At 59.2% G+C, this 23,091-nt stretch overlaps 1 protein-coding gene across 4 annotated transcripts in view; it reads right to left on the bottom strand.

The window, feature by feature from the left end:
• Positions 1-14,015: 14,015 nt before the first annotated feature.
• The window catches only part of SLC38A9 (solute carrier family 38 member 9), a 38,516-nt gene continuing 29,440 nt past the window's right edge, over positions 14,016-23,091 (bottom strand). For 3 of the 4 annotated variants that reach the window (XM_070411738.1, XM_070411739.1, XM_070411740.1), the window contains exons 12-15: positions 21,271-21,384; positions 19,555-19,703; positions 16,183-16,272; positions 14,466-14,713 (exon numbers count right to left, since the gene is read on the bottom strand). In XM_070411738.1, coding sequence (XP_070267839.1) covers positions 14,548-14,713; positions 16,183-16,272; positions 19,555-19,703; positions 21,271-21,384 — 519 coding nt within the window. In that variant the 3' untranslated portion in view covers positions 14,466-14,547. Of the gene's footprint in view, positions 14,714-16,182; positions 16,273-19,554; positions 19,704-21,270; positions 21,385-23,091 lie in introns of all 4 variants that reach the window. The other variant, XM_070411741.1, reaches the window with a different exon arrangement.

Below are 23,091 nucleotides of genomic sequence, written 5' to 3'. Positions count from 1 at the left end.
CACAGGTACGGGTGTGCCCCACACCCACACGCCTGCCCCTGCAGGTGGCCGCCCAGTAACCTCCCGGCCTCGCCCGGGACAGAGCAAGCGGCGCGAGGAGCTGGTGGGGGCAGAGCTGGGCTCCGGGGGCAGGAGGGTGGTCCCCCAACTCCACCCCGACAGTCAGACTGCGGTTCAGAGGAAGTAGCTCAGTGTTCCCCTGTGATGCCCACCTTCCATTTCTTACGGGCGCACCCTCAGACCTTCTGGGCGCTTAGAATTCGGCCTCAATGCTGTGGTGGTCAGGCGGGGGACCCCGAGGACAGGATGGGGTGGAGAGTCCACAGGAGCGTGTCCGAGGCTCCCCGGGCCTGGGCTGGGGCGTAAAACCGGGATCCGGACACGTCGTCCGCTGGAGCGGAACCTTCAGGCGGAGGGGCTGTCACGCTGGGCTCCCGGGGGCAGGAAGGACCAGACCTGGGGACGGGGCGCCGGGCCGAGGACGGGGACTTGGCCGGTGCCCATGCTCTGCCTTAGCGAGGAAGCCCAGGTCGCTGGGAGAGGAAGCAGGCACCATCGCTCACGGTCAAGGTCAAGGTCAGACCAGAGCCCTGGGGTGGAGGGAAGCTGGGACGGCTCCACTCCTCGGGCAGGAAGCCTTTCCTGTTAGTCTTCCTGTGTGAATCCTCACCGAGGGCGTTTTTCATGATGTTTGGAGGGAGTGGAAGGAAGGGGAGAGACACAGAGAGAGAGAGACATCGATGTGAGAGACACATCGAGCCTGCAACCGAGGTCCGTGCCCGGGACTGGATCAAACCCGGGAGCCTTCAGTCCAGCGCTGTCTCTCTCCACCGCCAGGCCAGGCCGGGCTCCTGCCAGCGTTCTGTGCGCCGGGCCCTGCGCGGGGGCGGGAGACACCAGGCCGTGTCCCCGAATGAATGGACGTGATTTCCGAAGGCTCAGGGCCAGTTTAGGCTCCTGGAGTCCGAGTCACTTTTTTTAAAAAAAATATATTTTATTGATTTCTTACAGAGAGGAAGGGAGAGGGATAGAGAGAGTCAGAAACATCGATCAGCTGCCTCCTGCACACTCCCCACCGGGCATGTGTCCGCAACCCAGGTACATGCCCTTGACCGGAATCGAACCCGGGACCCTTCAGTCCGCAGGCCGACGCTCTATCCGCTGAGCAAACCGGTCAGGGCCCGAGTCACTTTTTAATCACGTTATTCCGCAGAGCGCCGCTTCACTCACGGATAAACCACAGTCCTCTGTGGACGTCCTCTCGCGGGCGCACTCCCTTCGCCTCATCGTCAGCAGAGCCTACACGGCGCCCTCACCTGGCCCCCACTCGGTCCATCCCCACCCCACAAACCAGAGGCGATGCCCTCCGTCTCCTCGTCAGGGGCGCCCTCACCTGGCCCCCACTCGGTCCATCCCCACCCCACAAACCGGAGGCGATGCCCTCCGTCTCCTCGTCAGGGGCGGCCGCCCGGAGCCAGGGGCCGGGCTGCTCTCCTGAGGCCGCTCCGGTGCGAGGTCCCAGCCATCGGAGCATTTCCCCGAAGCCGTGAGACTTGATTCTCGAGTCTTCAGTGTGAACATGGCATTGACTCTAACCTTCTCCCGTAGCAACTGTTCAACATCCCAAAGTGCCCCGCCCCCCCCCCGCCCCCCGGGGAGAGGCCACACGGCCGCAGGCTGTCCTCGGGGACGGGGCGTCCTCCTGCAGGTCCGCGATCGGAGCACCCAGAGCCCAGGGGCCCGGGAGGGTCTGGGAGTCGGCACCTGGGGGCACAGGGGCGGGGGGCGGGTGTGTGTGTGGGGGGGGGCGGCAAAACGCAGCATCTCCAGGGACAGTCAGTCGGGGACACCCCAGCTGGGAGACGGCCGAACCAGCTCAGCTGGGCCCTGGGTTGCAGGGCGTCCTCGGCCCCCTGCTCCGGGTGCTGCTGGGCGCGGGCGCGGGGCGGCCTCCTCCCTGCTCCGCGGACGTGGTGGAAGCAGAAGGTGTGGACACACGTGTGAGATCCAGGCCTTTCGAGGTCATGGACCAGCATCCAACACCACCACCCCCCCCCCCACCCCCCCGCAACGGAAAGCTGGGAGGAGGCCCCAAGCGGGTGGAGCGGCCGGAGAGGAAGCTCAGACACAGCCCTGCTGGGCGGATGGGCCCCCCCCCCCCCCCCCGAGCGGGGAGGTCCCTTCCCGGATGTGAGCCCTGGGGCGGGGGGGGGGGGGGGGGGGCTCAGGTGACTCAGGACAGAGCAGCCTGCAATGGTGCCACCAGCGCCACATGCAGAGGAGAACAGAAAAGGCACAAAGTCAGGAAGCAGCGCTGGGAGAGCAGCTGCCGGCTTCCTCAGCCGGGGCTCCTGCTCACACGCTCTGGGCTCGGGTTTATTTACGGTGAAGCAAACCCGGGTTTCCTACCCACGCTCCGCAGGGGTGCTGCTCACCCCGTCTGTGTTACCGCCACGCCCAGCCCAGCCTGCCTCCTCCCTTCAGGCTGAGGCCCTGGAAGAAGCTGGGACCTCGTAGTTTCCATAAACCTCCGGGCTTCCCCCCTCCCCTCCCTGCCCCCCCTCTTCTCTCCCCCCCCCCCCCAGGTCTGCCAGCGTGTCCGTGCTGCTGAGCCCCGCGGCTCCGGCTCCAGTCCTCCTTCCTGGAGCTGATGTCAGGGCTGGAGCGCAGCCGGCAGCTGCTGGAGCTAAGGGCCGGGCGGGGAGCCCCTCCTGGAGCCCCTTGGGCGTCTCTCGCTGCAGCACAGAACCCGGGTCGGGTCCGGGGTCCGGGCGAGAGCAAGAGCCACCGCTGGCTTATCGGCCTCGAGGCCCCGCGCACGCCTGCTGCTCCTGGTTACAGAGCCCGGGAAAGGCCAAAGGTCACGGCACCCTCCGTCAGCCCCGCCGCCCCTCCAGGGGGAGGCAGCCCCCCAACACTCTTGTCTTTAAGGCCCTGCGAAGGGGCTGAGCCAACCTGGGAGGACAAGGTGGAAAGAACCCCAGGGCCCACACCCTCCTCCCGATGGGAGGCCGAGGCCAGAGCGGTCCCCGTGTTCTTCCCGGGGCCCTAACCCCGCCTCCCACGCAGCCTCCTGGGCGCAGGGTCTGGGGCTGGGTTACAGCGGGGCGGGGGGTGGGCCCTAATCAGGACGCTGCTCCAAGAGGGAGAATGCGACGCAGGGACACGCGGGCAGGAGGTGCCGTGTGGGCGGGAAGATGGCCACCGCCGACGAGCCGGGAGCGAGGCCGCGGGTCCTTCCTCGGCGGGAATGGCCCCTCCGGGTGCGGCTCGCTCCCCGCCTGCGGGTGCAGCTCACACGTCTTGTGTTAAAGCTCAGCGGGTGCGACATGGTCCCTGCAGCCCCGCAAAGTGCTCCCTGCGCCGGGGCTCCTGGCCCCCCCTCCCATCCCGCCCCCCCCACCCGGGCCTGGAGATGCGGAGACGCTGCTGCCGACAGGATCCGAGGCGTCTGGAGGGGCGCCGGCTAAGCCTGTGAAGAGCAGCGCCTGACCTGTGCGCTGGGTCTGCGTGGGAACAGGCCGAGGCCGGAAGAGCCCCCCTCCATTCAGCCCGAACGCCGCCCTCATTCTCTCCTCTGAGCCCAGGGAACAGGCCTCCCGTTCTGTGACGGGGCGGCCGCAGCCGCTGCTGGCCCTGGGGGGTTCTCTTAGCTGCTGCGGGCACCCACACCCCCGTCTGGACAGTATCACCTACGACAGGGTCCCCCCCTCAGAGGCACCCCTCCCTTCACAGCTCCCTCCTTCCTACAAGAAGAGATGCCCCGCCCTGGCCGGTGTGGCTCAGTGGATAGAGCGTCGGCCTGAGGACTGAGGAGTCCCGGGTTCGATTCCGGTCAAGGGCACAGGCCCGGGTTGTGGGGTCGATCCCATGTGGGGCGTGCAGGAGGCAGCCAGTCCATGATTCTCTCTCATCATGGATGTTTCTCTCTCCCTCTCCCTTCCTCTCTGAAATCAATACAAATATATTTTTTTAAAAAGAGTTGCCCCTCCCAGAAAAGCCTGAGTCTCTTACAGAATAAAGAGTAAAATTTGTTCTCGGTAGCTCCCCAACGCGCGTAGCAACCAGTCTCAGCGCTCAGAGGGAACCCCTCCCTGCCCCTCCCTGCCCCCCTACACAGGTGGCATCTTCTGGCCTCAGGGCAGGGTTCCCGCAGCGGCTCTGAGACAGGGCTGGAGAGCACCTAGGCCCGTGGTCGGCAAACTGCGGCTCGTGAGCCACATGCGGCTCTTTGGCCCCTTGAGTGTGGCTCTTCCTAAGCCTTAGGAGTTCCTAATTAAGTTAATAACAATGTACCTACCTATATAGTTTAAGTTTAAAAAATTTGGCTCTCAAAACAAATTTCAATTGCTGTCCTGTTGGTATTTGGCTCTGCTGACTGATGAGTTTGCCGACCACTGCCCTAGGCCATTGGAAGGGGACCTGGGGGGGAAGGGACGTGAGACAGAGGAGAGAAGGGGCCGCGCAGGGGCCCGCATGAGCCTGCTCCCCGGCTGCGGAGGGAGGCACCGGCCGCTGCACCTTCACTCCTGCCTGGGGCGGCTGGTCCTGCTCCCGAGGGCGGGACAGCCAGCAGCTGCCACCGGCCCTGAGCACAGCACGGAGCAGCCAGAGCGACCCCAGGCCGGGGCGTGCCAGAGGGTGGGGCGCCAGGCGTCTGCGGGGCTCCCCTCTGCCTCCTCCGAACCCCTGAGATGCAACCATAACCCAGACGTGGCCCCTGGACACAGAAAGTAGGGGAACCATGACTCACCTCAGCCCTTAGAGGAAAAAGGAAGACTTTGTCCCCAAAGAGCCACATCCTGCTTTCCATGGCGGCCGCACCACCCCCAGGAATCGCCTCCCCGTGGGCGAGACCACGGACACACACCGTGGCGACAGCGCGCCCAGAACCGAGACAAGAATCTCCTGCCCCACAGGGAACACTCGCCGACCGCGGCCGGACCAGCGACGGCAAAGTCTCCGGTCAGGGCGCTCAGAGCCCAAAAGCCTGTCTGGTGAACCCTCAGGTGCATATGTGATGGACGAGGCACCCACCGCACAGTCCCAGGGCCCGACCGCCTGCCCGGTGGCCCCGGGCGGGGCCGGGGGCTGGGGCTGCAGGGCTGTCATTTTGCCGAGGGGGTTGGAGCCTGGTGGGTGCCGGTAGCTGCGTTCCCACATCCGGTGCCTGCACCGCCTTTCAGAGTAAATATTGACAAAATGAGTGAGTTAGGCCCCAGCTCACATCCGACGGAGTTTCAGTGAGTTTGGGTTTCAGATAGATCAACGTAAAAGACCAAAATTACCTTAAAAACTGAAATCAAGTGAAAAGTTTGACAATCCCCTGTTTTAGTCGTGGGCACAATTTCATAGGACGACTATTTCTAGTAAAAATTTCTACTTTATTTCTGGTTATGTTTCCTGTGAAAACACACCTTGAACTAAAGCATGTGTACAAGGTCATTCCTTGCAGCATTGTTTACAATAGTGGAAAATTGGAAATAACCAAAATATTCCTCAAAGAAACATGACTAAATAAATTAAGGTGGCCCAGCCGGTGTGGCTCAATGGTTGAGTGTCAACCTATGAACCCGGAGGTCACGGTTCAATTCCCGGTCAGGGCACATGCCCGGGTTGTGGGCTTGGTCCCCAGGAGGCGGCCAATCAATGATGCTCTCTCATCGTTGATGTTTCTATCTCTCCCTCTTCCTCTCTGAAATCAATAAAAATATATTTAAAAAATAAATTAAGGTATATCCTTATAGAATGTTGCACAGCTTTAAAAAAATAAGGCAAATTTATACACACAGATATAAAAATAGCTCTAACACATGTCTCAACTTATTTGAATTCAGTTCTTCATCTTTTAGATGGAGAGGCTGGACTAAAAAAAAAACAACTCTGATTCCTTCTAACTTCATTCTATGAGAAGAGAAATGTCATATAGCTCAAGAATTTTGTGCTCTGGAAAAATAGAATTGTCCCTTTTTCATCTTTTTTTCTTGGGAAAATCTAAAATTCACAAAACTGCCCCACCGGTGTGCTCAGTGGTTGAGTGTCAACCTATGAACCAGGAGGTCACGGTTTGATTCCCGGTCAGGGCACAGGCCCGGGTTATGGGCACGATCCCCAATTTGGGACGTGTAGGAGGCAGCTGATCGGTGATGTTTCTCTCTCAGCATTGATGTTTCTCATCATTGATGTTTCTATCTCTCTCTCGCCCTCTCCCTTCTTCTCTGAAATCAATAAGAATATATTTAAAAAACAAACAATTCATCATATTCTTAAAAAAAATAATATAAAATTCACAAAACCAATAACTCCCTCTCTGCTTTTTCTCTCCTTTCCAAGGTTAAATTCTCCTCCTCTCAGATGATCAAATATCTTGGAACCTAAAAGTGAATAAGAAAACTCTGAGGGCAAATAGTTGAAGCTTTTCTAAAAAGAAAAACAACACCAAGCCCTGAATGCATGGGCTTCAAAGACAGCACACTCCATCCTGATCTAGCCATGACAGGAATGACTCTCAGCTCTCTCGATCCTGTGGGTGAGCTCTCTCGGCCGTGCCCTGGCCAGCTGTGCCCCCCCACTCCTCACTGGGGGTCCTGGAGAAGCTGGTTTCGGTTCGAGGGGCTCCACGGGGGAGCGTGTCAGGAGCAGTCTCCCGGGGACAGACGACAGACAGGACGGGTCCCGAAGGGAGCAGCAGCCTCAGCTCCACGTTGGCCAGATTTCCACGGCCACTCGAGCCCTCAGTTCCCTGGTTGCACGAGCAAGACCTGGCTTACCCTCCTGGGGCCCTGCGTCCCCACGTGCAGAGCAGGTGTGGAACGTGTCACTCATTTCCAGGGTCACTTTGGACGACGAGGGACATTAGAAAAACCTCCTGAAACAGCAGGGACCACAGCCTTCCCCGGGGGACACCGGGACACGGGGCATAGCAAAAAGTCCCCGGCCACCCTGGCTGGGGTGGCTCGGTGGATAGAGCGTCAGCCTGCGGACTGAAGGGTCCCGGGTTCGATTCCGGTCAAGGGCACATGCCTCGATTGCAGGCTCGATCCCCAGCAGGGGCCGTGCAGGAGGCAGCCGATCCATGATTCTCTCATCGTGGATGTTCCCCCCCTCCCTCTCCCTTCCTCTCGGACATCGATAAAAATCTCTATGTAAGTTCCCCGCTGCCGGAGGAAGCCCTGGGCCAGCAGAGACAACCCTTTGGTTCTTATTTCCAGACAGAGAGGCCTCTGCAACTAGTTCGCATCTGGAACGACTTCCTACACGGGCTGCACGTTTCAAAGGAAAACTTTCAGAAACTGGGAAGGAAATTTCCAGATCCGCCAGCTGGTTTGCCCCGTGTCCCGGTGTCCGCCCAGGATGTTGGCCGGACCCTTGACATTTGAAAATCAGGCCGACTCTGCACCGGCCGAGCCGAGCGCTGCCCCGACCTCTGAGCAAGGCCTGCTGTGTCCCCCCGGCGAGGCCCGGGCAGGGGGGCGGCCCTCGCCCGTGGCATCCGGGCCCAGGACAAGCACCTGTCCTCGGGCGGGGCGGGCGGTGCAGCTCAGGTGAGGAGCTCCTGCTCTTGGCGTTCGACCAGCAAGCACAGCACACAGCAGCGAGATCCTGAAACGAATGTGACTGGCCGTTCTTCTGTTTTAAGGTCTGAGCTAATTTATTAAAATTTACTCAGAGAGAATAAACTCATCGTTTTTTTGTCTTTTTAATTTTCTTTTTATGGATTTCACAGAGGAAGGGAGAGGGAGAGAGAGATGGAAACACCAATGATGAGAGAGAATCATGGCTCGGCTGCCTCCTGCACGCCCCACACTGGGGATCGAGCCCGCAACCCGGGCAGGTGCCCTGACTGGGAATCGAACCGTGACCTCCTGGTTCACAGGTTGACGCTCACCCCTGAGCCACCCGGCCGGGCCTCCGTGGCTCTTAACCTCTGAGTTAACCCACGCAGGCTCGAGAGAAACATTCACCGAGTTTCTTCCATTTTGTTTGTAGTTTGATTTGTTACAACAAATTCGTTATCCTGTCGCGTATTCTACTCTCCCCACTAACAACTCCCCCCCAATGCCCACGCGAGTCTGACCAGGCGCTGGGGCCAAACAGCAGGCGAGACGCTGCGTGTGGGGAGAGGAGCGAGCAGGATGGCTGGTTTCCAGGGCAGCCGAGGAGGTGGCGGGGCTGCGCTGGGCGCAGTGTTGAGCCTCGTGGGGTCGGTCGGGGCTCAGAACCCCTGGGAGCTCCCCAATCTCAGCTTCTTTTCCTCCGAGATTTCCGGTGAGTTAACTGGATAAAGCGGAACCGCTCTGCAGCGGCTACACCTGGGTCGCCGTCCAGCATTAATCACGCTCCCGCCATCAGGCAAGAAGTCATCGGACACCAAGGAGCCGCGAGAGCTATTTGAAAAGGACCGAGACAGCAACGAAACAGGCTCCACTGAGGCTGCATCGGGGTCGGAGGAGCGGCTGTCCGAGATGATTTAGACCCGGCTCTGCACAATGCACAATGAGAGGAAACCGCAAAATGCCCCGTTCGTGTGAGAAAGAGAACAATCTCACGTGTCATCAGAGGCTGCGTCCCCTGGGAGAGCTGTCACTCACCCGCGACCCGATGCTACCTTTCAGGGTCAGCCGGAGGCCGGAGGTGCTGCCCGGGGACGGCACTAGCCCGGCCCGTGATCCGCTCCCAGAGCCGCTGGTTCCTGTGCGCGTTCCAGCCGGGCCTCATCCCTCGGGGCCCCAGGTGCTGCCCGCGGACCTGCCACCCGAGACACACAGGCCACTCACACGCCCCCCCGCCTCCCCAGTGTCCCCCGGACGCCCACAGCTTCGGGACAGGGAGGGCAAGGGTCCCAACCTGCCCTCCTGGTGTGGGAGCTGGTGAGTGTGACGGTGAATCTGGTGGCAGGCCCCGAGAGCCAGGCGTTTGGTGAAACACATCTGGACGTTGCTGTGAAGATGCTTCCAGTGGTTCTCAACCTTCTGGCCCTTTAAATACAGCTCCTCATGTGGTGGTGACCCCCAACCATAACATTATTTTCGTTGCTACTTCATAACTGTCATGTTGCTACTGTTATGAATCATAATGTAAATATCTGATATGCAGGAGGGTCTTAGGCGACCCCTGTGAAAGGGTCGTTCGACCGCCAAAGGGGTCGCGACCCACAGGTTGAGAACCGCTGCTTCAGACGCACACGGAAATCCATGGGCTGAGTGAAGGGCTTCTCTCCCCATGGCATGGACGGGCCTCGCCCAATCACCTGAGGGCCCTTGAGAAAAACCCGCCTCTCGAGGAGAGGGCTCCTGCCACTCACACCTCCTGACTCCAGCTCCCCCCCACCTCTCCCGGGCTTCCAGCCCCCAGCCTGCCCCCCCACCTCAGACTCGACAGCGTCTACAGTCACAGTCTCTTCCTCTCTTTCTCTCTCCCTCCCTCTCCCTCTCTCTCTCTCTCTCTCTCTCTCTCCTACCCCGTGAGTCATAGGCTCAGGTATGGCGGCTGGGACTGGGAGTGGGGTTATTTGCACAGAATGCAGTCATGGTTTTGCCAATAAAATTGGGACTAAACAGTCCTCACTTGTGTGATGTAACGAACACACCAATCGTTGCTACGATTTCCAGGTGTCTCCCCCTGATCTGAGCTATAGGGAGATGAGGCTCTTCCCCCAGCAGCTCCTCCGCCAGCGGCGAAGCCCCCACTTGGAGGGCGTCCCGCGGGGCGTCCCAGGGACGTAGCGACAGACCCGATAGACCCCTCACCGGGGCACCTGCCGAGCTTCAGTGCCCTGATGCTCTGAGGCAGGAATGGCCGTAGTAGAACCGCCCTCGTTTGCAAAGAAAGAAACGCAGGATCCAGAAGCTGGTTCGGGTCCTGCAGCGGGTCTGCCCCGTGAGCCTGCGGCAAAGCCGGCGCCAGCGGCCAGCCCTGTGCCTCTCCGGCACTTTCCCTGCCCCCGTAGGCACCAGGCCGGTCAGCGTGCTCTGCCAGATGTGGCTGCCAGCCCAGCCTCCGGCAGGAAATGTGGCGGTGATCCTGACAATGAGAGGAAAGGGAAGCCGGGCGGTGGGAAAGGGCTGAGGATGCAGGGCTGCAGGGCGGGGCTCAGGGAGCCACGGGTCAGGCACCCGCTCCCCCAGGCGTGAGCATCTCACGTCCAGCAGGGATGCAGGCTCTTCTCCGTTCCCAACTCGTCATCATAAATCTAATCCCAGGGGCAGCACTTCCTCATCCCCAGGCACACCCCTCACCGCTCCTCGGGGGCTCATTCCATCTCTTATTACAGGACGAGCCGTCTACCAGGTAGACATGACCTTCCCCCAGCTAGGCTACGAGGCCTGAGGGCAAGACAGGCCTTTCTCCACACTCACTGACCGAGGCCGACTGCAAGCTCCTTGTGGGGCAGAGGCACCCGTGGGGCAGAGACAGCCCGGGGGACAGAGACAGCCCAGCTAGGGGCAGAGACAGCCCAGCCGGGGACAGAGACAGCCGTGGGGACAGAGACAGCCCAGCTAGGGGCAGAGACAGCCCAGCCGGGGACAGAGACAGCCCAGCCGGGGACAGAGGCGCCCGTGGGGCAGAGGCAGCCCAGCCGGGGGACAGAGACAGCCCAGCTAGGGGACAGAGGCTCCCGTGGGGCAGAGACAGCCCAGCCGGGGGACAGAGACAGCCCAGCTAGGGGACAGAGGCTCCCGTGGGGCAGAGACAGCCCAGCCGGGGGACAGAGACAGCCCAGCTAGGGGACAGAGGCTCCCGTGGGGCAGAGACAGCCCAGCCGGGGGACAGAGACAGCCCAGCTAGGGGACAGAGGCTCCCGTGGGGCAGAGACAGCCCAGCCGGGGGACAGAGACAGCCCAGCTTGGGGCAGAGACAGCCCAGCCGGGGGACAGAGGCGGCCGTCACGTGCTGCCTCGATGGGGCACGCACTCTCCCGGGGGAGGCCTGGCAGAGGGATGATGAACTTCAGCTGCTTTCTTGCCCGGGTCAGGCAACAGCATTTCCCAGCAAAACGCAATTAAACAAAATCCCAGAGTTGTTTTTCTTCCAAACAATTTTGATGGCATTTCTCTCGTTAGAGAACACGTGACGCTCCCGGGGCACTGCGTGGGCTGCGAGGTTCCCGCCAGGCGTTGTGCAACGCGTGCGTGTTTACAGGATCCGAAGGGAGGTCGGGCGCAGTCCCCGGGGACGGGCCAGCATCTCACTTCACGTCGCAACCCGACGGCAGTGCTGTGGCTTAGGCGTCAGCCAGACTGGGGCAGCGTGTGGGGCACGCCATTGGGAGGAGAGAGCGTCTTCCCCTCCCCTGGGCTCTGACAGGCAGCAGGCCAGGCCTCCGTGCAGAAAACACGCAGCCTCGCGATTTCTGCTCAGCAGGAGCGCCCGCCGCTGCCACGCTCAGCGCTCAGTAGGCCTTAGGAGGAGGCTCCGTGGCATCATCCAGGTTGCCCTGCCCGAGGTGCGGCTGCTGTTCCCCCGCTAGTCAGTGTGCTTTGCCGGCCAAGAGGCACCGAGTGAGTCACGCAGTGTTAAGGACGCAGAGAGAACAACACAGCAGACAGAAGCCGTGGAACACGCCTCATGAAACTCGTCTTACACGGAATTCACCAATAAAGGCATCCCTTCCACAAGAGCCTCCTGAGGGTGATACATCCCGTGTCTGAAGTCCTGGGCGGTCGCTAGGAGACCCATGAGAGTGGTCCTGGCGTGGTCCTCGCATGATCCCGGCGTGGTCCCAGCGTGGTCCTGGCGTGGCCATCATGTGGCCCTGGCGTGGTCCCGGCGTGGTCCCGGTGTGTTCCTGGCATGGTCCTTGCATGGTCCCGGCGCCTCTCCCAGCCCCCGCCGAGCGCCCACTGGGAGGGTCAGTGTCTCTGTCTCCAGCAGCCCCTGCTCACAGCCAACCATGCACACGGCGCCTCCACTGGATCACACGTCCTCGGTGACATGAACGTCTCCACACCTGTGCGCCCTCCAAGGCACTGACAGTTTCCTCAGTTATTTATGAAAATAAATCAAAACACAGACAAAAACTCTCCTCGTGAACTCCACGTAGAAACAAAACCCTCCTCGCCCACATGGAGCAGCTGACTGGGTTTGTAAATACACTGACTGTCAAGAAAAGACCCCCTTTCAGGTGCCCCCTCGGCGGTGGGGTTCCTCTCTCTCCAGGACCTCTCGACGCTGGTGGGATGGTCACTCATCGGTGTCAGTGTGTGTCCTCTGACCAGGACCAGCCGACCGCCACCCACCCAGAGCCTCTCGGAGGAGGACTTCTCCAGAAAACCCACTTTAACTTTATAATGTCCTCGGTTGTGTGTTAAATAAGCTAAATCCACAGAAACCAAAGTTAACCACATCAGAGCAAAAAGCAAAAGAAATGGAATTAGAAAATGCAGAGCGATGATGGCAGAGAAAGTCCACAGTTCATCACGGGGTCTGAATGAGCCCGTGTCTCAGCCTCACGTGGGCGCCAGGCACACCCCCGCACAGAGGGCCGGCCAGCTGAGCCCCAGGCCGGGGTGGTTGTCAGGACAAGAAACTGAAGAAGGCAGCGCCACTCAGCATGAGCCCGAGTTGGGGTTCAGAGTCTTTTGGAGAAAACAAAAAGCAAATGCCCACGGTGCCTGTTAGTTCAGTGACAGACACATTCATTGTCCTGTTCACGTTGGTCATTCAATGGGCAAAAACAGATCAAATCATGTTTCCGTGTGTGAACACCGTCAAGCGTATGGACAAGAGGCCATGCCAACTCAAGATTTATTATTTATTTATTCACTAGTGGCCCGGTGCACAAAATTTGTGCAAGAGCAGGCCTTCCTTCCCCTGGCTGCGGCACCGGCTTCCCTCGCGCACCTGCTTCACTCGGAAGGTCGTCCGGAAGGATGTCTGGTCTATTTAGCATATTATGCTTTTATTATTATAGATTTGGTTTTAAAATATTTTATTGGTTATTCGAGAAATAGGAAGGGAGAGGGGGCGAGAGAAACATCGACGTGAGAGACACACATCAATTGGTTGCCTCCTGCACACGCCCGGACCTGGGCCAGCAACCCAGGTACATGCCCTTGACTGGGAATCGAACCTGGACCCTTTGGTCCTCAGGCCGATGCTCTAACCATCCAGCAAAACCAGCCAGAGCTGAAAACTTGTTTTCAGAGATGACAGAGGCCACTGGTGTGAGCAGGGATGGAGCCTGCAAGACTCAAGGAGCCCCCGGTGTCCGATTCCCAGGGCTCTGACGGACAAGACGGAAGCGCCAAGCAGGGACTGCCCAGCAGACATGCGTGCTCCCCGTCACCTGTGCTGAGACAGGTCAACAGAGCCAGGCCCGAACGGGGCGCCGCTAACCACCCGCTTCCCCCGCAGGTCCCGCCACCACCCCTCCCCGACTGCTTCCGCCACCAGGTACAGCCAGCCCAGAGGCTCGTGAGCGCCTCGTAAGGCTGTGGAGATGAAACGACAAACTGACCAAGAGAGGCTTCAAGTATTTTGGGGGAAAGGAACATGGGTGCGTAGAGCAGGTTCAGCCTCTCATTGCTACTAAATCCGGGGCTGGCATTTGGGAGTGTCAGCCTGTGACTTTCTCTGCTGGTGTTTGCTTGGGCACGGTCCCAATGAGACCTTTTACACAAGAGCTTTGGGGAACCGTCCTCGGTGTACGTCTGCGTCTGTGGACGAGGTGAGGGCTTCGCTGAAATACGCCGCCAGTTACACAAGCGGGGTGGGGGTCTCCTTCTGCAGGCACCCCTCACCCAGAGCCAACCCTGCCCCGTGGGAATGAATCACACTGGGAGGCAGACCTCCCGCGGCCTCCCTCCTCCACCCCCTCTCCCCGTGGGGCCAGTAGCTCTGCTTCCTCCACTCTTCCCGCTGGCCCTGCCCTGACCCCCTTCCCAAGGGCAGAAGACACGCCCCCCCACCCCCCCGACCGATGGGGCAATCACACTCGACTTTGGGGAACTAGAATTTTGATCTAAGTCACCAGATTAGAAACAAAAGAGAAGTCAGACAGCAACCAACTCCATTAGTTCATTTATTTTGTATAAAGTTCATGACCATGGGGCCTCGTGACATTTTCTTTCTTCTTTCTTCTTTCAAGGTTAAAAATTCAGTCTATTAACACTGATGCCATGGAGACTTCCTTTTAGAAAATGAGGTATTTGGTTACTGTCCCAAACAGTAAAGGTTTAGGCAAACTGCAACCATCGTCCACCAAGTGACAAAATGGCAGGGAGTGCAGTGACCCTGGAAGAGCCAAGTCCCGGCGGGGGACACCCTGAGAGTTTCATGGTCGCCCAAATGCACCTAAAAGCAACACAGCGTGACGTTCCCAAGGGCACGCCTCCCACTCAGGACTCTGAGAGCGAGGAGGCGAGTGACAGGAGGCAGGTGGAGACAGAGCGTTCCCACCGTCCCGTCCCCGCACGGAGCCACGCGGCTCAGGGCGAGTGGGTGGCTGTCGCCCTGTTCTCGGGTTATCTGCGGTGTTGACCGGCGCGGCACTGACCGGCATGGCGGTGGCTGGCGCACGGGGTGGAGACGGGCGCGGCAGGAGTGTCACATGAAGAACTGGGCCACCAGGTTGGCCAGGCCCAGGACGATGAGGAGGGCGTGGAAGAGCAGCGAGGGCCACGTCAGGCGGTCCTCTTGGCGGAGGGAGAGGATGTAGGTGAGGGACGGGTACACGAACACGAAGGCCAGGCCGCAGGCGGCTCCTGAGTACCTGGAGAGGAAGCGCCTGAGTGAAGAGCCATCCTGCATTTTGCCTTTTCTGATTTACAAGAAAGGTGACGACAGCGTAATTCCACCCTCCCAGGTCGGAGGCAGCAGGCCCATGGGATCCACTGTTGCTGACATACGCAGCACTGGAGTTCCAATTTCACCTGCTGAGTCACTATAAACCACTATTTCCTGTTCGTCTTTACGGCATCTGCTCAACAAAGAGAGTTTTACTCGTCCCTCAAACCCGGGCGACTTCCTCAGGAACATCTGGAGACGGGCTCTCTTGCTTTGATCTTTTATAAACTAACTAGAGGCCCGGTGCATGAAATTAGTGCACTGGGGGGGGGGGGGGTCCCTCAGCCCGGCCTGCACCCTCTTGCAGTCCAGGAGCTCTTGGGGGATGTCCGACTGCAGCGGAGGAGGGAGAAACTCCCGCTACCACCGCTGCACTCACCGGCCATGAGCCCAGCTTCTGGCACACTGACCACCAGGAGGCAGCTCCTGCGTTGTGTCTGCCCCCTGATGGTCAGTACGCGTCATAGCGACCGGTCGCTCCGCCGTTTGGTCGATTTGTATATTAGCCTTTTATTATATAGGATTAGGCATCTGCGTGTGTGAGGGGCTTGTGCATCTCCTTAAAGGTGAGCAGATGACCACCTCGCAGAGTTCAGCATCGATATCAAAGGTCGTAACAACACACCCACGCTTGCGGAGCGGCACTGCCTCTGCTCACTAGCAACAGTTCACTCGGAACCTGTCCGTGTGGCCACAGGCAGCGTGCTGCTCGCCGCTCTCGGGGAAGATCCTTGGGACAGTGACTCAGCCCTGCTTTCTGTAGGTTCGGGGGCACCACGATTCCCAATCACTCAATGTTTTCCCCAAACGTCACAATGTCTTTGGGAAAATAGGAAGGAAAGAGCCCTCTGGGACCTGGACTCTTCCTTTCTGATGACAGTTGACACTGGATTATGTTCTTTTTATTTTATTAAATTATTGGGTGACGCTGGTCAGCATGAACACATAGGTGTCAGGAGTGGGTTTCCATGTTCCAAGGTCTGTATATTGTACCGTGTGCCCACCCCCCGCAGTCAGATCTCCTCCTTCACCTCCTACTGGGACCTTTCTCCCTGGACTGTGTTCCTGAGCAGAAAGTCAGGGCACAGCTGTGGCACATAAGAGACCGTCCGGTGCCCAAGACATGATGCAATATGGGTGAGACATCACTTTCACTCGGGTGAGAAGCAAGGGACACAGTAGACAACAACGAGAGAAAGAACGGGCAGTGCCCACAGCTCAGGGGCCCTGGCGTTTCTAGTTGGAAAGGAGCAGAATGGAGGACAACGAGACGTAAGAGACAGAACACATTACCGTATTAAACCCTGAAATCTCACACAATTAAATGAAGCAGCAGCAACACTGGGACAGCCCCCCGGAAGAGAGCACCCCGAAGCGGCACAGCCCCAGCAGTACCTTATGATCCCTCCGATGTTGGGGTACAGACAGGCCATGCTCACGCCAGCTCCCACAATAATCAGATTCAGGACCAGCACGTGGAAAATGCTAGGTGATGCGTTCCGGGGGGAAAAATAAAAATAAAACAGGCACATTATCACCACTAATGCGAGAACACACTTCACCATTAACGTGTCTAAAATCAGAACGTCTGAAACATGACAGTCACATCCCGCGGAGGCAGAGGCATCGCTGGCGCCGGGCCTGCCCTCACGGTGCCGTGTCAGAGGTCCCTCTCCTGCCCACAGTCCCGCTCGGTCAAATCCTGACAACAGCTGTACCATCGCGAGAGCCGTGACAAACAGCAGTGCCCCAGACAGACGGGATCCAATGACAATCACTCAGAACCCTCATCGTTGGCACCCAGATGGCAAACACCGTCTGGGCCACGTGGGGAGCCGGCGGGACCCTGAAACCGCTGGGGCGTCGTCAGGGAGGGCTGCTCGGGCAATGGCGGTTCTGAAAGAACTGGGCTCTGGGGTCATTTTTTCTGTTTTCTGTGTTTAACAAATAGCCTATATGTTACCATGTCTTTAAGGCGTTTATTTTACTTTTATAATTAGATACAGTAAACTGAGGACAAAGGAAAATGGGCAGGATTTTATTCTTCAGACTCAGCATTTACCGTGAATAGAATGCCCGCTAAGTCCATGGACGAGGCGCTAACAGGGGCTGGGAGTCCATTTGGACACAAATAAGAATAATGTGGATGAGACCTGATGCTCAAGAAACAACTCCATTTCCCCAGAACGTTCATTCTCGAACGCCAAGCTGAGGTACGAGCACAACTTTTGAGCCCAAGTTGTCAGAGGTTCCTTAATCCCCGATAGTGATCACAGACTTAAACATAAGAACGTTATTCCTACGCAGAAGTGGTGAGTCTCACACCCGATGAACGGCAAGGTGCTCAGGCTTCCGCTCCGACTCTTCCCCAGAAGCTCCGCCTCAGAACCGCTCCGGGGGAGACGTGTGTGTGTGTGTGTGTGTGTGTGTGTGTGTGTGTGTGTGTGAGGGGGGGGGGCGGGGGGGCCTTGGCTACTTCTGTGTTTGCGTCACGAAAGGAAACGAATGTGTGTCCTTTCCGTAGTGGTGGTTCTCCAAGTGCAACCACAACCCGGGGGGTCCCAGCACCTTCAGGACGTCCCCGAGGTGAAACTATTTTTATAATCACACCAGACATGACTGCTTTGCACAGCGATGGAGGGCAGAGTGTGGCCGGCCGGGGGCTGTGCGGGTCCCACCTGCTCCTCGGTGCCAGACCCTCAGAAAGGCTGTGGCAGTGCCCGGGCCAGGAGCCAAGGTTACCAGCTGTGCCACACTCGGCTGGGCACACACCTTCTCTCTGAGCGTCCCATAGGAGGCACATCCGAGGTCCCCGCCGCGGAGCCCCCACCACGGACCGGAGACCAGGGTGTCCCGGGGGAGCCAGGAGCCCGGCCGGGACATCTCGCCTTCCCCCAACAACACTGCCACTCACTGAGGGCCACAGGCGAGATCTCCCGACGGGCATGTGCCGGGCGCTCTTGGAAATGAATGACACTTGTCGTGTCAGGGAAAACAACTGGTGGTCTGTGAGGCCAGTGACCAAATGGAGTTTCCGGAACAAGCGAGGACTTTCAGGGCTGGTGATCGCCCCCGAGCCTTCGCTGGTGGCCCCAACGGTGACACTAGGGGTGTGTGTTCTGACGCATCTAGTGAGTGTGCCAACACCTGGAGGATCCAGGAACCCAGTGAACCGTTCGTGCACAGAACTAGACACGCGGTCACAGGCCCCTGGGAGATGTGGCGAAACGTCCACAGGACAGACAGCAGGTCCAGGTGACGTCTGAGGAACTGCCCCCGGCCAGGCGGGCAGAGGACCAGGGCAGAGGCCCCCAAGCCCTGAAAAGGCCCGAGGCGGACCCGGTGTCCCCTGCGTGTCTGTGTGCAGGCGCGCTGTCTTCATACAGTTACACGAACACAACACGGCACAACAGTCTGAATTCAGGAGGAGATAAAAGAACCCAACGGTCGTAAATCAGGCATTAAAGCGTTTTGAAAATATAAAATGGAAGTTACTTTGAAAACAGCTATTATTCATAAACATGTTATTGATGTTAACAAGGAGTGGTTTGATTAGTGCTCTTTAAAGAAGTTAATATTTTTAAAACTCTTGGTCTTACTTTCTTGCGTGTTAAATACCGGTAGATACACACTGGAGTTCCTGGGTCCTCAGGAAACTCTAAGCGTGTGCAAGCATGTCAGACTCGCAGCAGAAACAAACGAGGCATGCGGCCCGCCGCCCACGAGTCTGACATGCTTGGGGGCCCGCCAGAGGGCTGGCTCTGAGGCGCCGCCGCGGAGGGCTGTCGCTGGGGTAATGCCAGTGTGGCGCTGGCGGTGGGGGCAGAACGTCCTGTGAGCACAAGGGAAATGCCAGGCCTTTCCCCAGAAGGAAACACATTCCAACGGCCCACCCCAGGCAGGTGGCGGCAGCGAGCAGGGCCAGCGCCTCCGCCTGGACGTTTCCCTCTGGCCTCCCTGCAGCGCTGCGTCCCGGGGCCTGTGAATGCAGCCGGGCACACACGGCGGCACCTGACTCACATTTCCGAACCCTCCTCCCGGACGGGCACCGCCAGCACCGGCTGCGGCCTCCTGCTTTTAGAAGTTTATGGTTTACGACCAACACGTTCAGAACGAGTTCCTTGTTTAACGGAGGACAGACCGCAGCTGTTCACCTCAAGGAAGAACTGATTTAGACCATTTGTCTGTTGGTTACTGTAAACATAATCTTTTTGGTCAAATTTTATCCAAAAGTTCTCTTAAGATAACGTATTCCCAATAAACAGGGTAGGCTCGGTACTGGTTAGTAGGATGGCTGTGATGAGACTGAGCGAGCGAGCAGGGGACCCAGGGCCCACAGCGACTCACAGCTCCTCATCGCCGTGAGAGGCCGAGAGCGACGGTGACGCAGGCAAAGACCCTAAACTGACTCGGTGCCTCGCCTTCGATGGCAGCGGCCGCGTGGGAAAGCTCACGCCTGTGGTAACTAAGTGGACAGCAATGGCCTCATTCAAGGAGGCCGCCCAGGGTCTCTGCCTCCAGCTTCCCGGCGGCATTCGGGTCAGTGCAGCTGCGTCAGGGGGTCACCGTCCCGGCACAGCCCTCACTCACCACCGGGAGGAGCCACCGGGACCAACTCTGCACAAGGAGTCCTATTTCCAAAGCTCTGCAGGGAGAAGGCCGCGACATGTCCTCAGTGACATTTCACGGGCACGGGCCTGCAGTGGCGGCCGTCACAGGCCCCGCGGCCCGGCCCTGGGCGCCTGCCGGTCGGGGAGCCCTCCTCACCTGGGGTACGGGTCCCCGAACACGTGGCCCAGCAGCTGGACCCGGGCCAGGTAGCCCAGGAGCGGGTACACGGTCACCATCTGGAACAGCAGGAAGATCCGCGCCACGAAGGACAGGATGTCAGTGCTGGGGAAGTTGTCCAGGAAGTTCTAGCCCAAGCGAGAGAGAGTCGTGTTAAAACCACGTTCGGCGCCCACGTCTGTGAGGTGGGATGCCTTATGCACCGCGAGCGCCGGGGCCACGGGGGGGCGGGGCCTGCCCACGGACTGTGCTCCCATTCCCTTCGGCGAGCCGGGTCCAGGAACGGAAAGTGTTTAGGAACCGCCCTCTGAGATCAATAACATATATTTTAACAAAGTATCAGCCTGCAGCTGATGTGGCATCAGAACGACAACAAAAGCCTTGCCCTCGCCCGCGGAGGAGCCTGCTCCCAAGGCCCCATGTGACCATCCGCGTGTATTTAATGGCAACTGAACCGAGGCGGTGCCTGCCCTGCCTGGGGCATGGCCGCCCTCTCAGTGTGACCCACAGAGCCAGGAGCACAGACGAGGGGGCAGGTCTGTCCCCGTGTCACTGCTACTCACAGTCCATCACCAAGTAGAACAGGGTTTCTCTCTATTTCCTCTCATGACTCTTCTCCATGTTAGTCTGGCTTCTTAAAAAAGTAGCTAGTCACCCCCCCTCCCCCTCCCCCCCCCTCCCACCCCCGCCTCAAACCAAACCCCACGGACACTGCTGTTCGTGGCGATGGCTTTACGGGGGTTGCTGCGTCGGGGAGTTTGCGGCAAACGCCTGGTAACCAAAGGCTTTGGGGAGGGATGTCCCAGGCTCACTTCACGGCAGCCACGCAAACCTGTTCTCTTACCAAATGAGACGTGACCAACACAGTCATGCTGGAGCCACCTTTACAACTCACCCGTGACAAGCACACCCGTGACACGCACACCCGCGACGCTCTCACCTGTGACACGCACACCCGTGACACGCACACCCGAGACGCTCTCACCTGTGACACGCACACCTGTGACATGCACACCCGTGATGCTCACACCCGTGACGCTCTCACCTGTGACACGCACACCTGTGACATGCACACCCGTGATGCTCACACCCGTGACGCTCTCACCCGTGACACGCACACCCGTGACGCTCACCCGTGACGCTCACACCCGTGACACGCACACCTGTGACACGCACACCTGTGACACGCACACCCGTGACGCTCTCACCCGTGACACACACACCTGTGACACGCACACCCGTGACGCTCTCACCCGTGACACGCACACCCGTGACGCTCTCACCCGTGACGCTCACACCCGTGACGCGCACACCCGTGACGCTCACACCCGTGACGCTCACACCCGTGACATGCACACCCGTGACGCTCTCACCCGTGACGCTCTCATTGGTGACACGCACACCCGTGACGCTCTCACCCGTGACACGCACACCTGTGACGCGCACACCCGTGACGCTCACACCCGTGACACACACACCCGTGACGCTCTCACCCGTGACGCTCACACCCGTGACACGCACACCCGTGACGCTCTCACCCGTGACGCTCACACCCGTGATGCTCACACCCGTGACGCTCACACTGCACCTCCCACTGCACCATCGGAGAAGCGCTGGCCCTGAGGGTGCTCAGTGGTCAGCGTCGCTCACACTCCGAAGGGCAGGTCTGATCCCATGGAGGGTGCCAGGCCTCACCTGCTCGATGCAGTCCTTGGGCAGCGGCGGTGACGGGAAGGAAGCGAAGACCAGGACCCCGATGTACAGGTAGGTGAGTGTCACCAGCAGGTAGGCCACGGCCAAGTCCCTCACCTGTGGAGAGAGGACGGCAGCTCACAGTGCGGCTCTGCCTGCAGGAATTGCGTCCCAACAGGACAAAGGGACTGGCAAACACGAGGTCTACCTTTGGCTGTGCATGCGTGCGCATGCGTGCATGTGCGTGCATGTGTGCGCGTATGTGCACATGCTGCGTACGTGTGTGCGTGTGTACATATCCCCTCTAGGTCCCGTCTGTTCACAGAAGGGAAGTAAATCAGAACCCTCGTGCCTGGGTCAGTCTGACATGTGGTCACTATTCGGGGGGTGCACACAGAGCTACCGATGGGCAGACGTAGGAAGTTCACATAAATGGTGGTTTAAGATGAGAGAAATTCTGGCTGAAGTTCAAAAAGCAAATTGTTTACCAAACGATTAAGTTGTCACTGAAATAACAAAGCTAAGGGACTACCGGAGAGCGAGAATAAGCCACTTTCAGGACGACCCTCAGAATGAACATTTTCTCCGTTTGGTAAATGAGCCCACATCTCCACAGCCTGTGCAGACCACAGAGCCTGGTGCAGAACAGAAGGTGTTAAATAAGGACGAAACGGTAAGAGCAGACACTGAGCAGGACCAAAGACAAGCTTCATCCACAGCCAACAGCAGGAAGTTCACCGGCCGCTGTTCAAACAGCCGCCCGCGTCACGCTGGGCCGGTCAGCAGATGCGGGCGCCGCGCAGAGCGGGCCGCGCTCCTCCACGCGGCGCCCGCCTCCCGGCCCCACGCACAGCGAGCAGCGAGCCGAGTCAGCGCCGCAGCTGTTGGACCCGCAGAGCGACCCGCAGTGCACGGCCTGGCCTTCGTCCCCCCACGGCCGGGCCGACGCTCGGCAGCTCCGTGAGGAACAGGCCTGTTCACTTTTCATGTTAAACACTAACTGCTGTGACAGCTAAGAAAGCAGGTGAGGAAACACTGTCTAATGCAATGAGAAGCCCGGCCACTTGGGATGAGGGGCCATTCCTGGTAGCGGACACCTTTCCTCCTGGAACGGGCCACGGTGACAGCACCGACGGCTCAGGGCCTGTGCACAGCCCGCTGCTCACACACAGTCCCCGTGCCCTGCCCGCCCCCCCACCCTGATGAGAACCCTCCCCCGGGGCCTTTACTGACACGAGGGAAGCTGAGCACAGATCGACCTGACAGTCGCCGACACTCCTGCTGGTGAGCCGCACATACACCCAGGTTCCCACCAGGAGGCAGAAAGGAAGATACGGAGCCTTCCCACTTGTTTTTATGGAACTAAGCAGGGTGCACACTACATAAGGGTCAGCCAAGCAGGCAGGCCGTCTGACTCCGTGGGGGGTGCACACTACATAAGGGTCAGCAAAGCAGGCAGGCCGTCTGACTCCGTGGGGCCTGGGCTGTTCTCCGCCAGGAAAGCACGTCCACCCGTTTCAGGGAGAAGGCGTCGGCGGGCGGTGGGGGCAGGGCTGCGGGCGGGGGGACCCCTCCTCACGCAGTCATCACAGAGCAGCACTTCCCCACGTCTTGCTGAGCCGTCGTTCCTTCCTTCCACGTGGGCGTCACTCCGGCATGTCCGCCTCATCTCCGTGTGTGCAGTCCGAGACCCTCCCAGGTGACCTGCCCGGAGCGCCTGTCGCTCGCTCTGGCGCCTTCATTCTTCCCATCAGGGCCCTCTCCTCTTCCTGCCGCAGCCTGGCACAGCTTGGCACAGCCCCTGCCCCTCGGGCTGCCACCTGG

The sequence above is a fragment of the Myotis yumanensis genome, unplaced genomic scaffold, assembly GCF_028538775.1.
Source record: "Myotis yumanensis isolate MYYU_CA2020_CCGP unplaced genomic scaffold, mMyoYum1.0.hap1 SCAF_4, whole genome shotgun sequence".
Classification (NCBI taxonomy): Eukaryota; Metazoa; Chordata; class Mammalia; order Chiroptera; family Vespertilionidae; genus Myotis; species Myotis yumanensis.
Note: the sequence above shows the minus strand (reverse complement) of the source record. Positions and strands in the feature narration are given on the sequence as shown.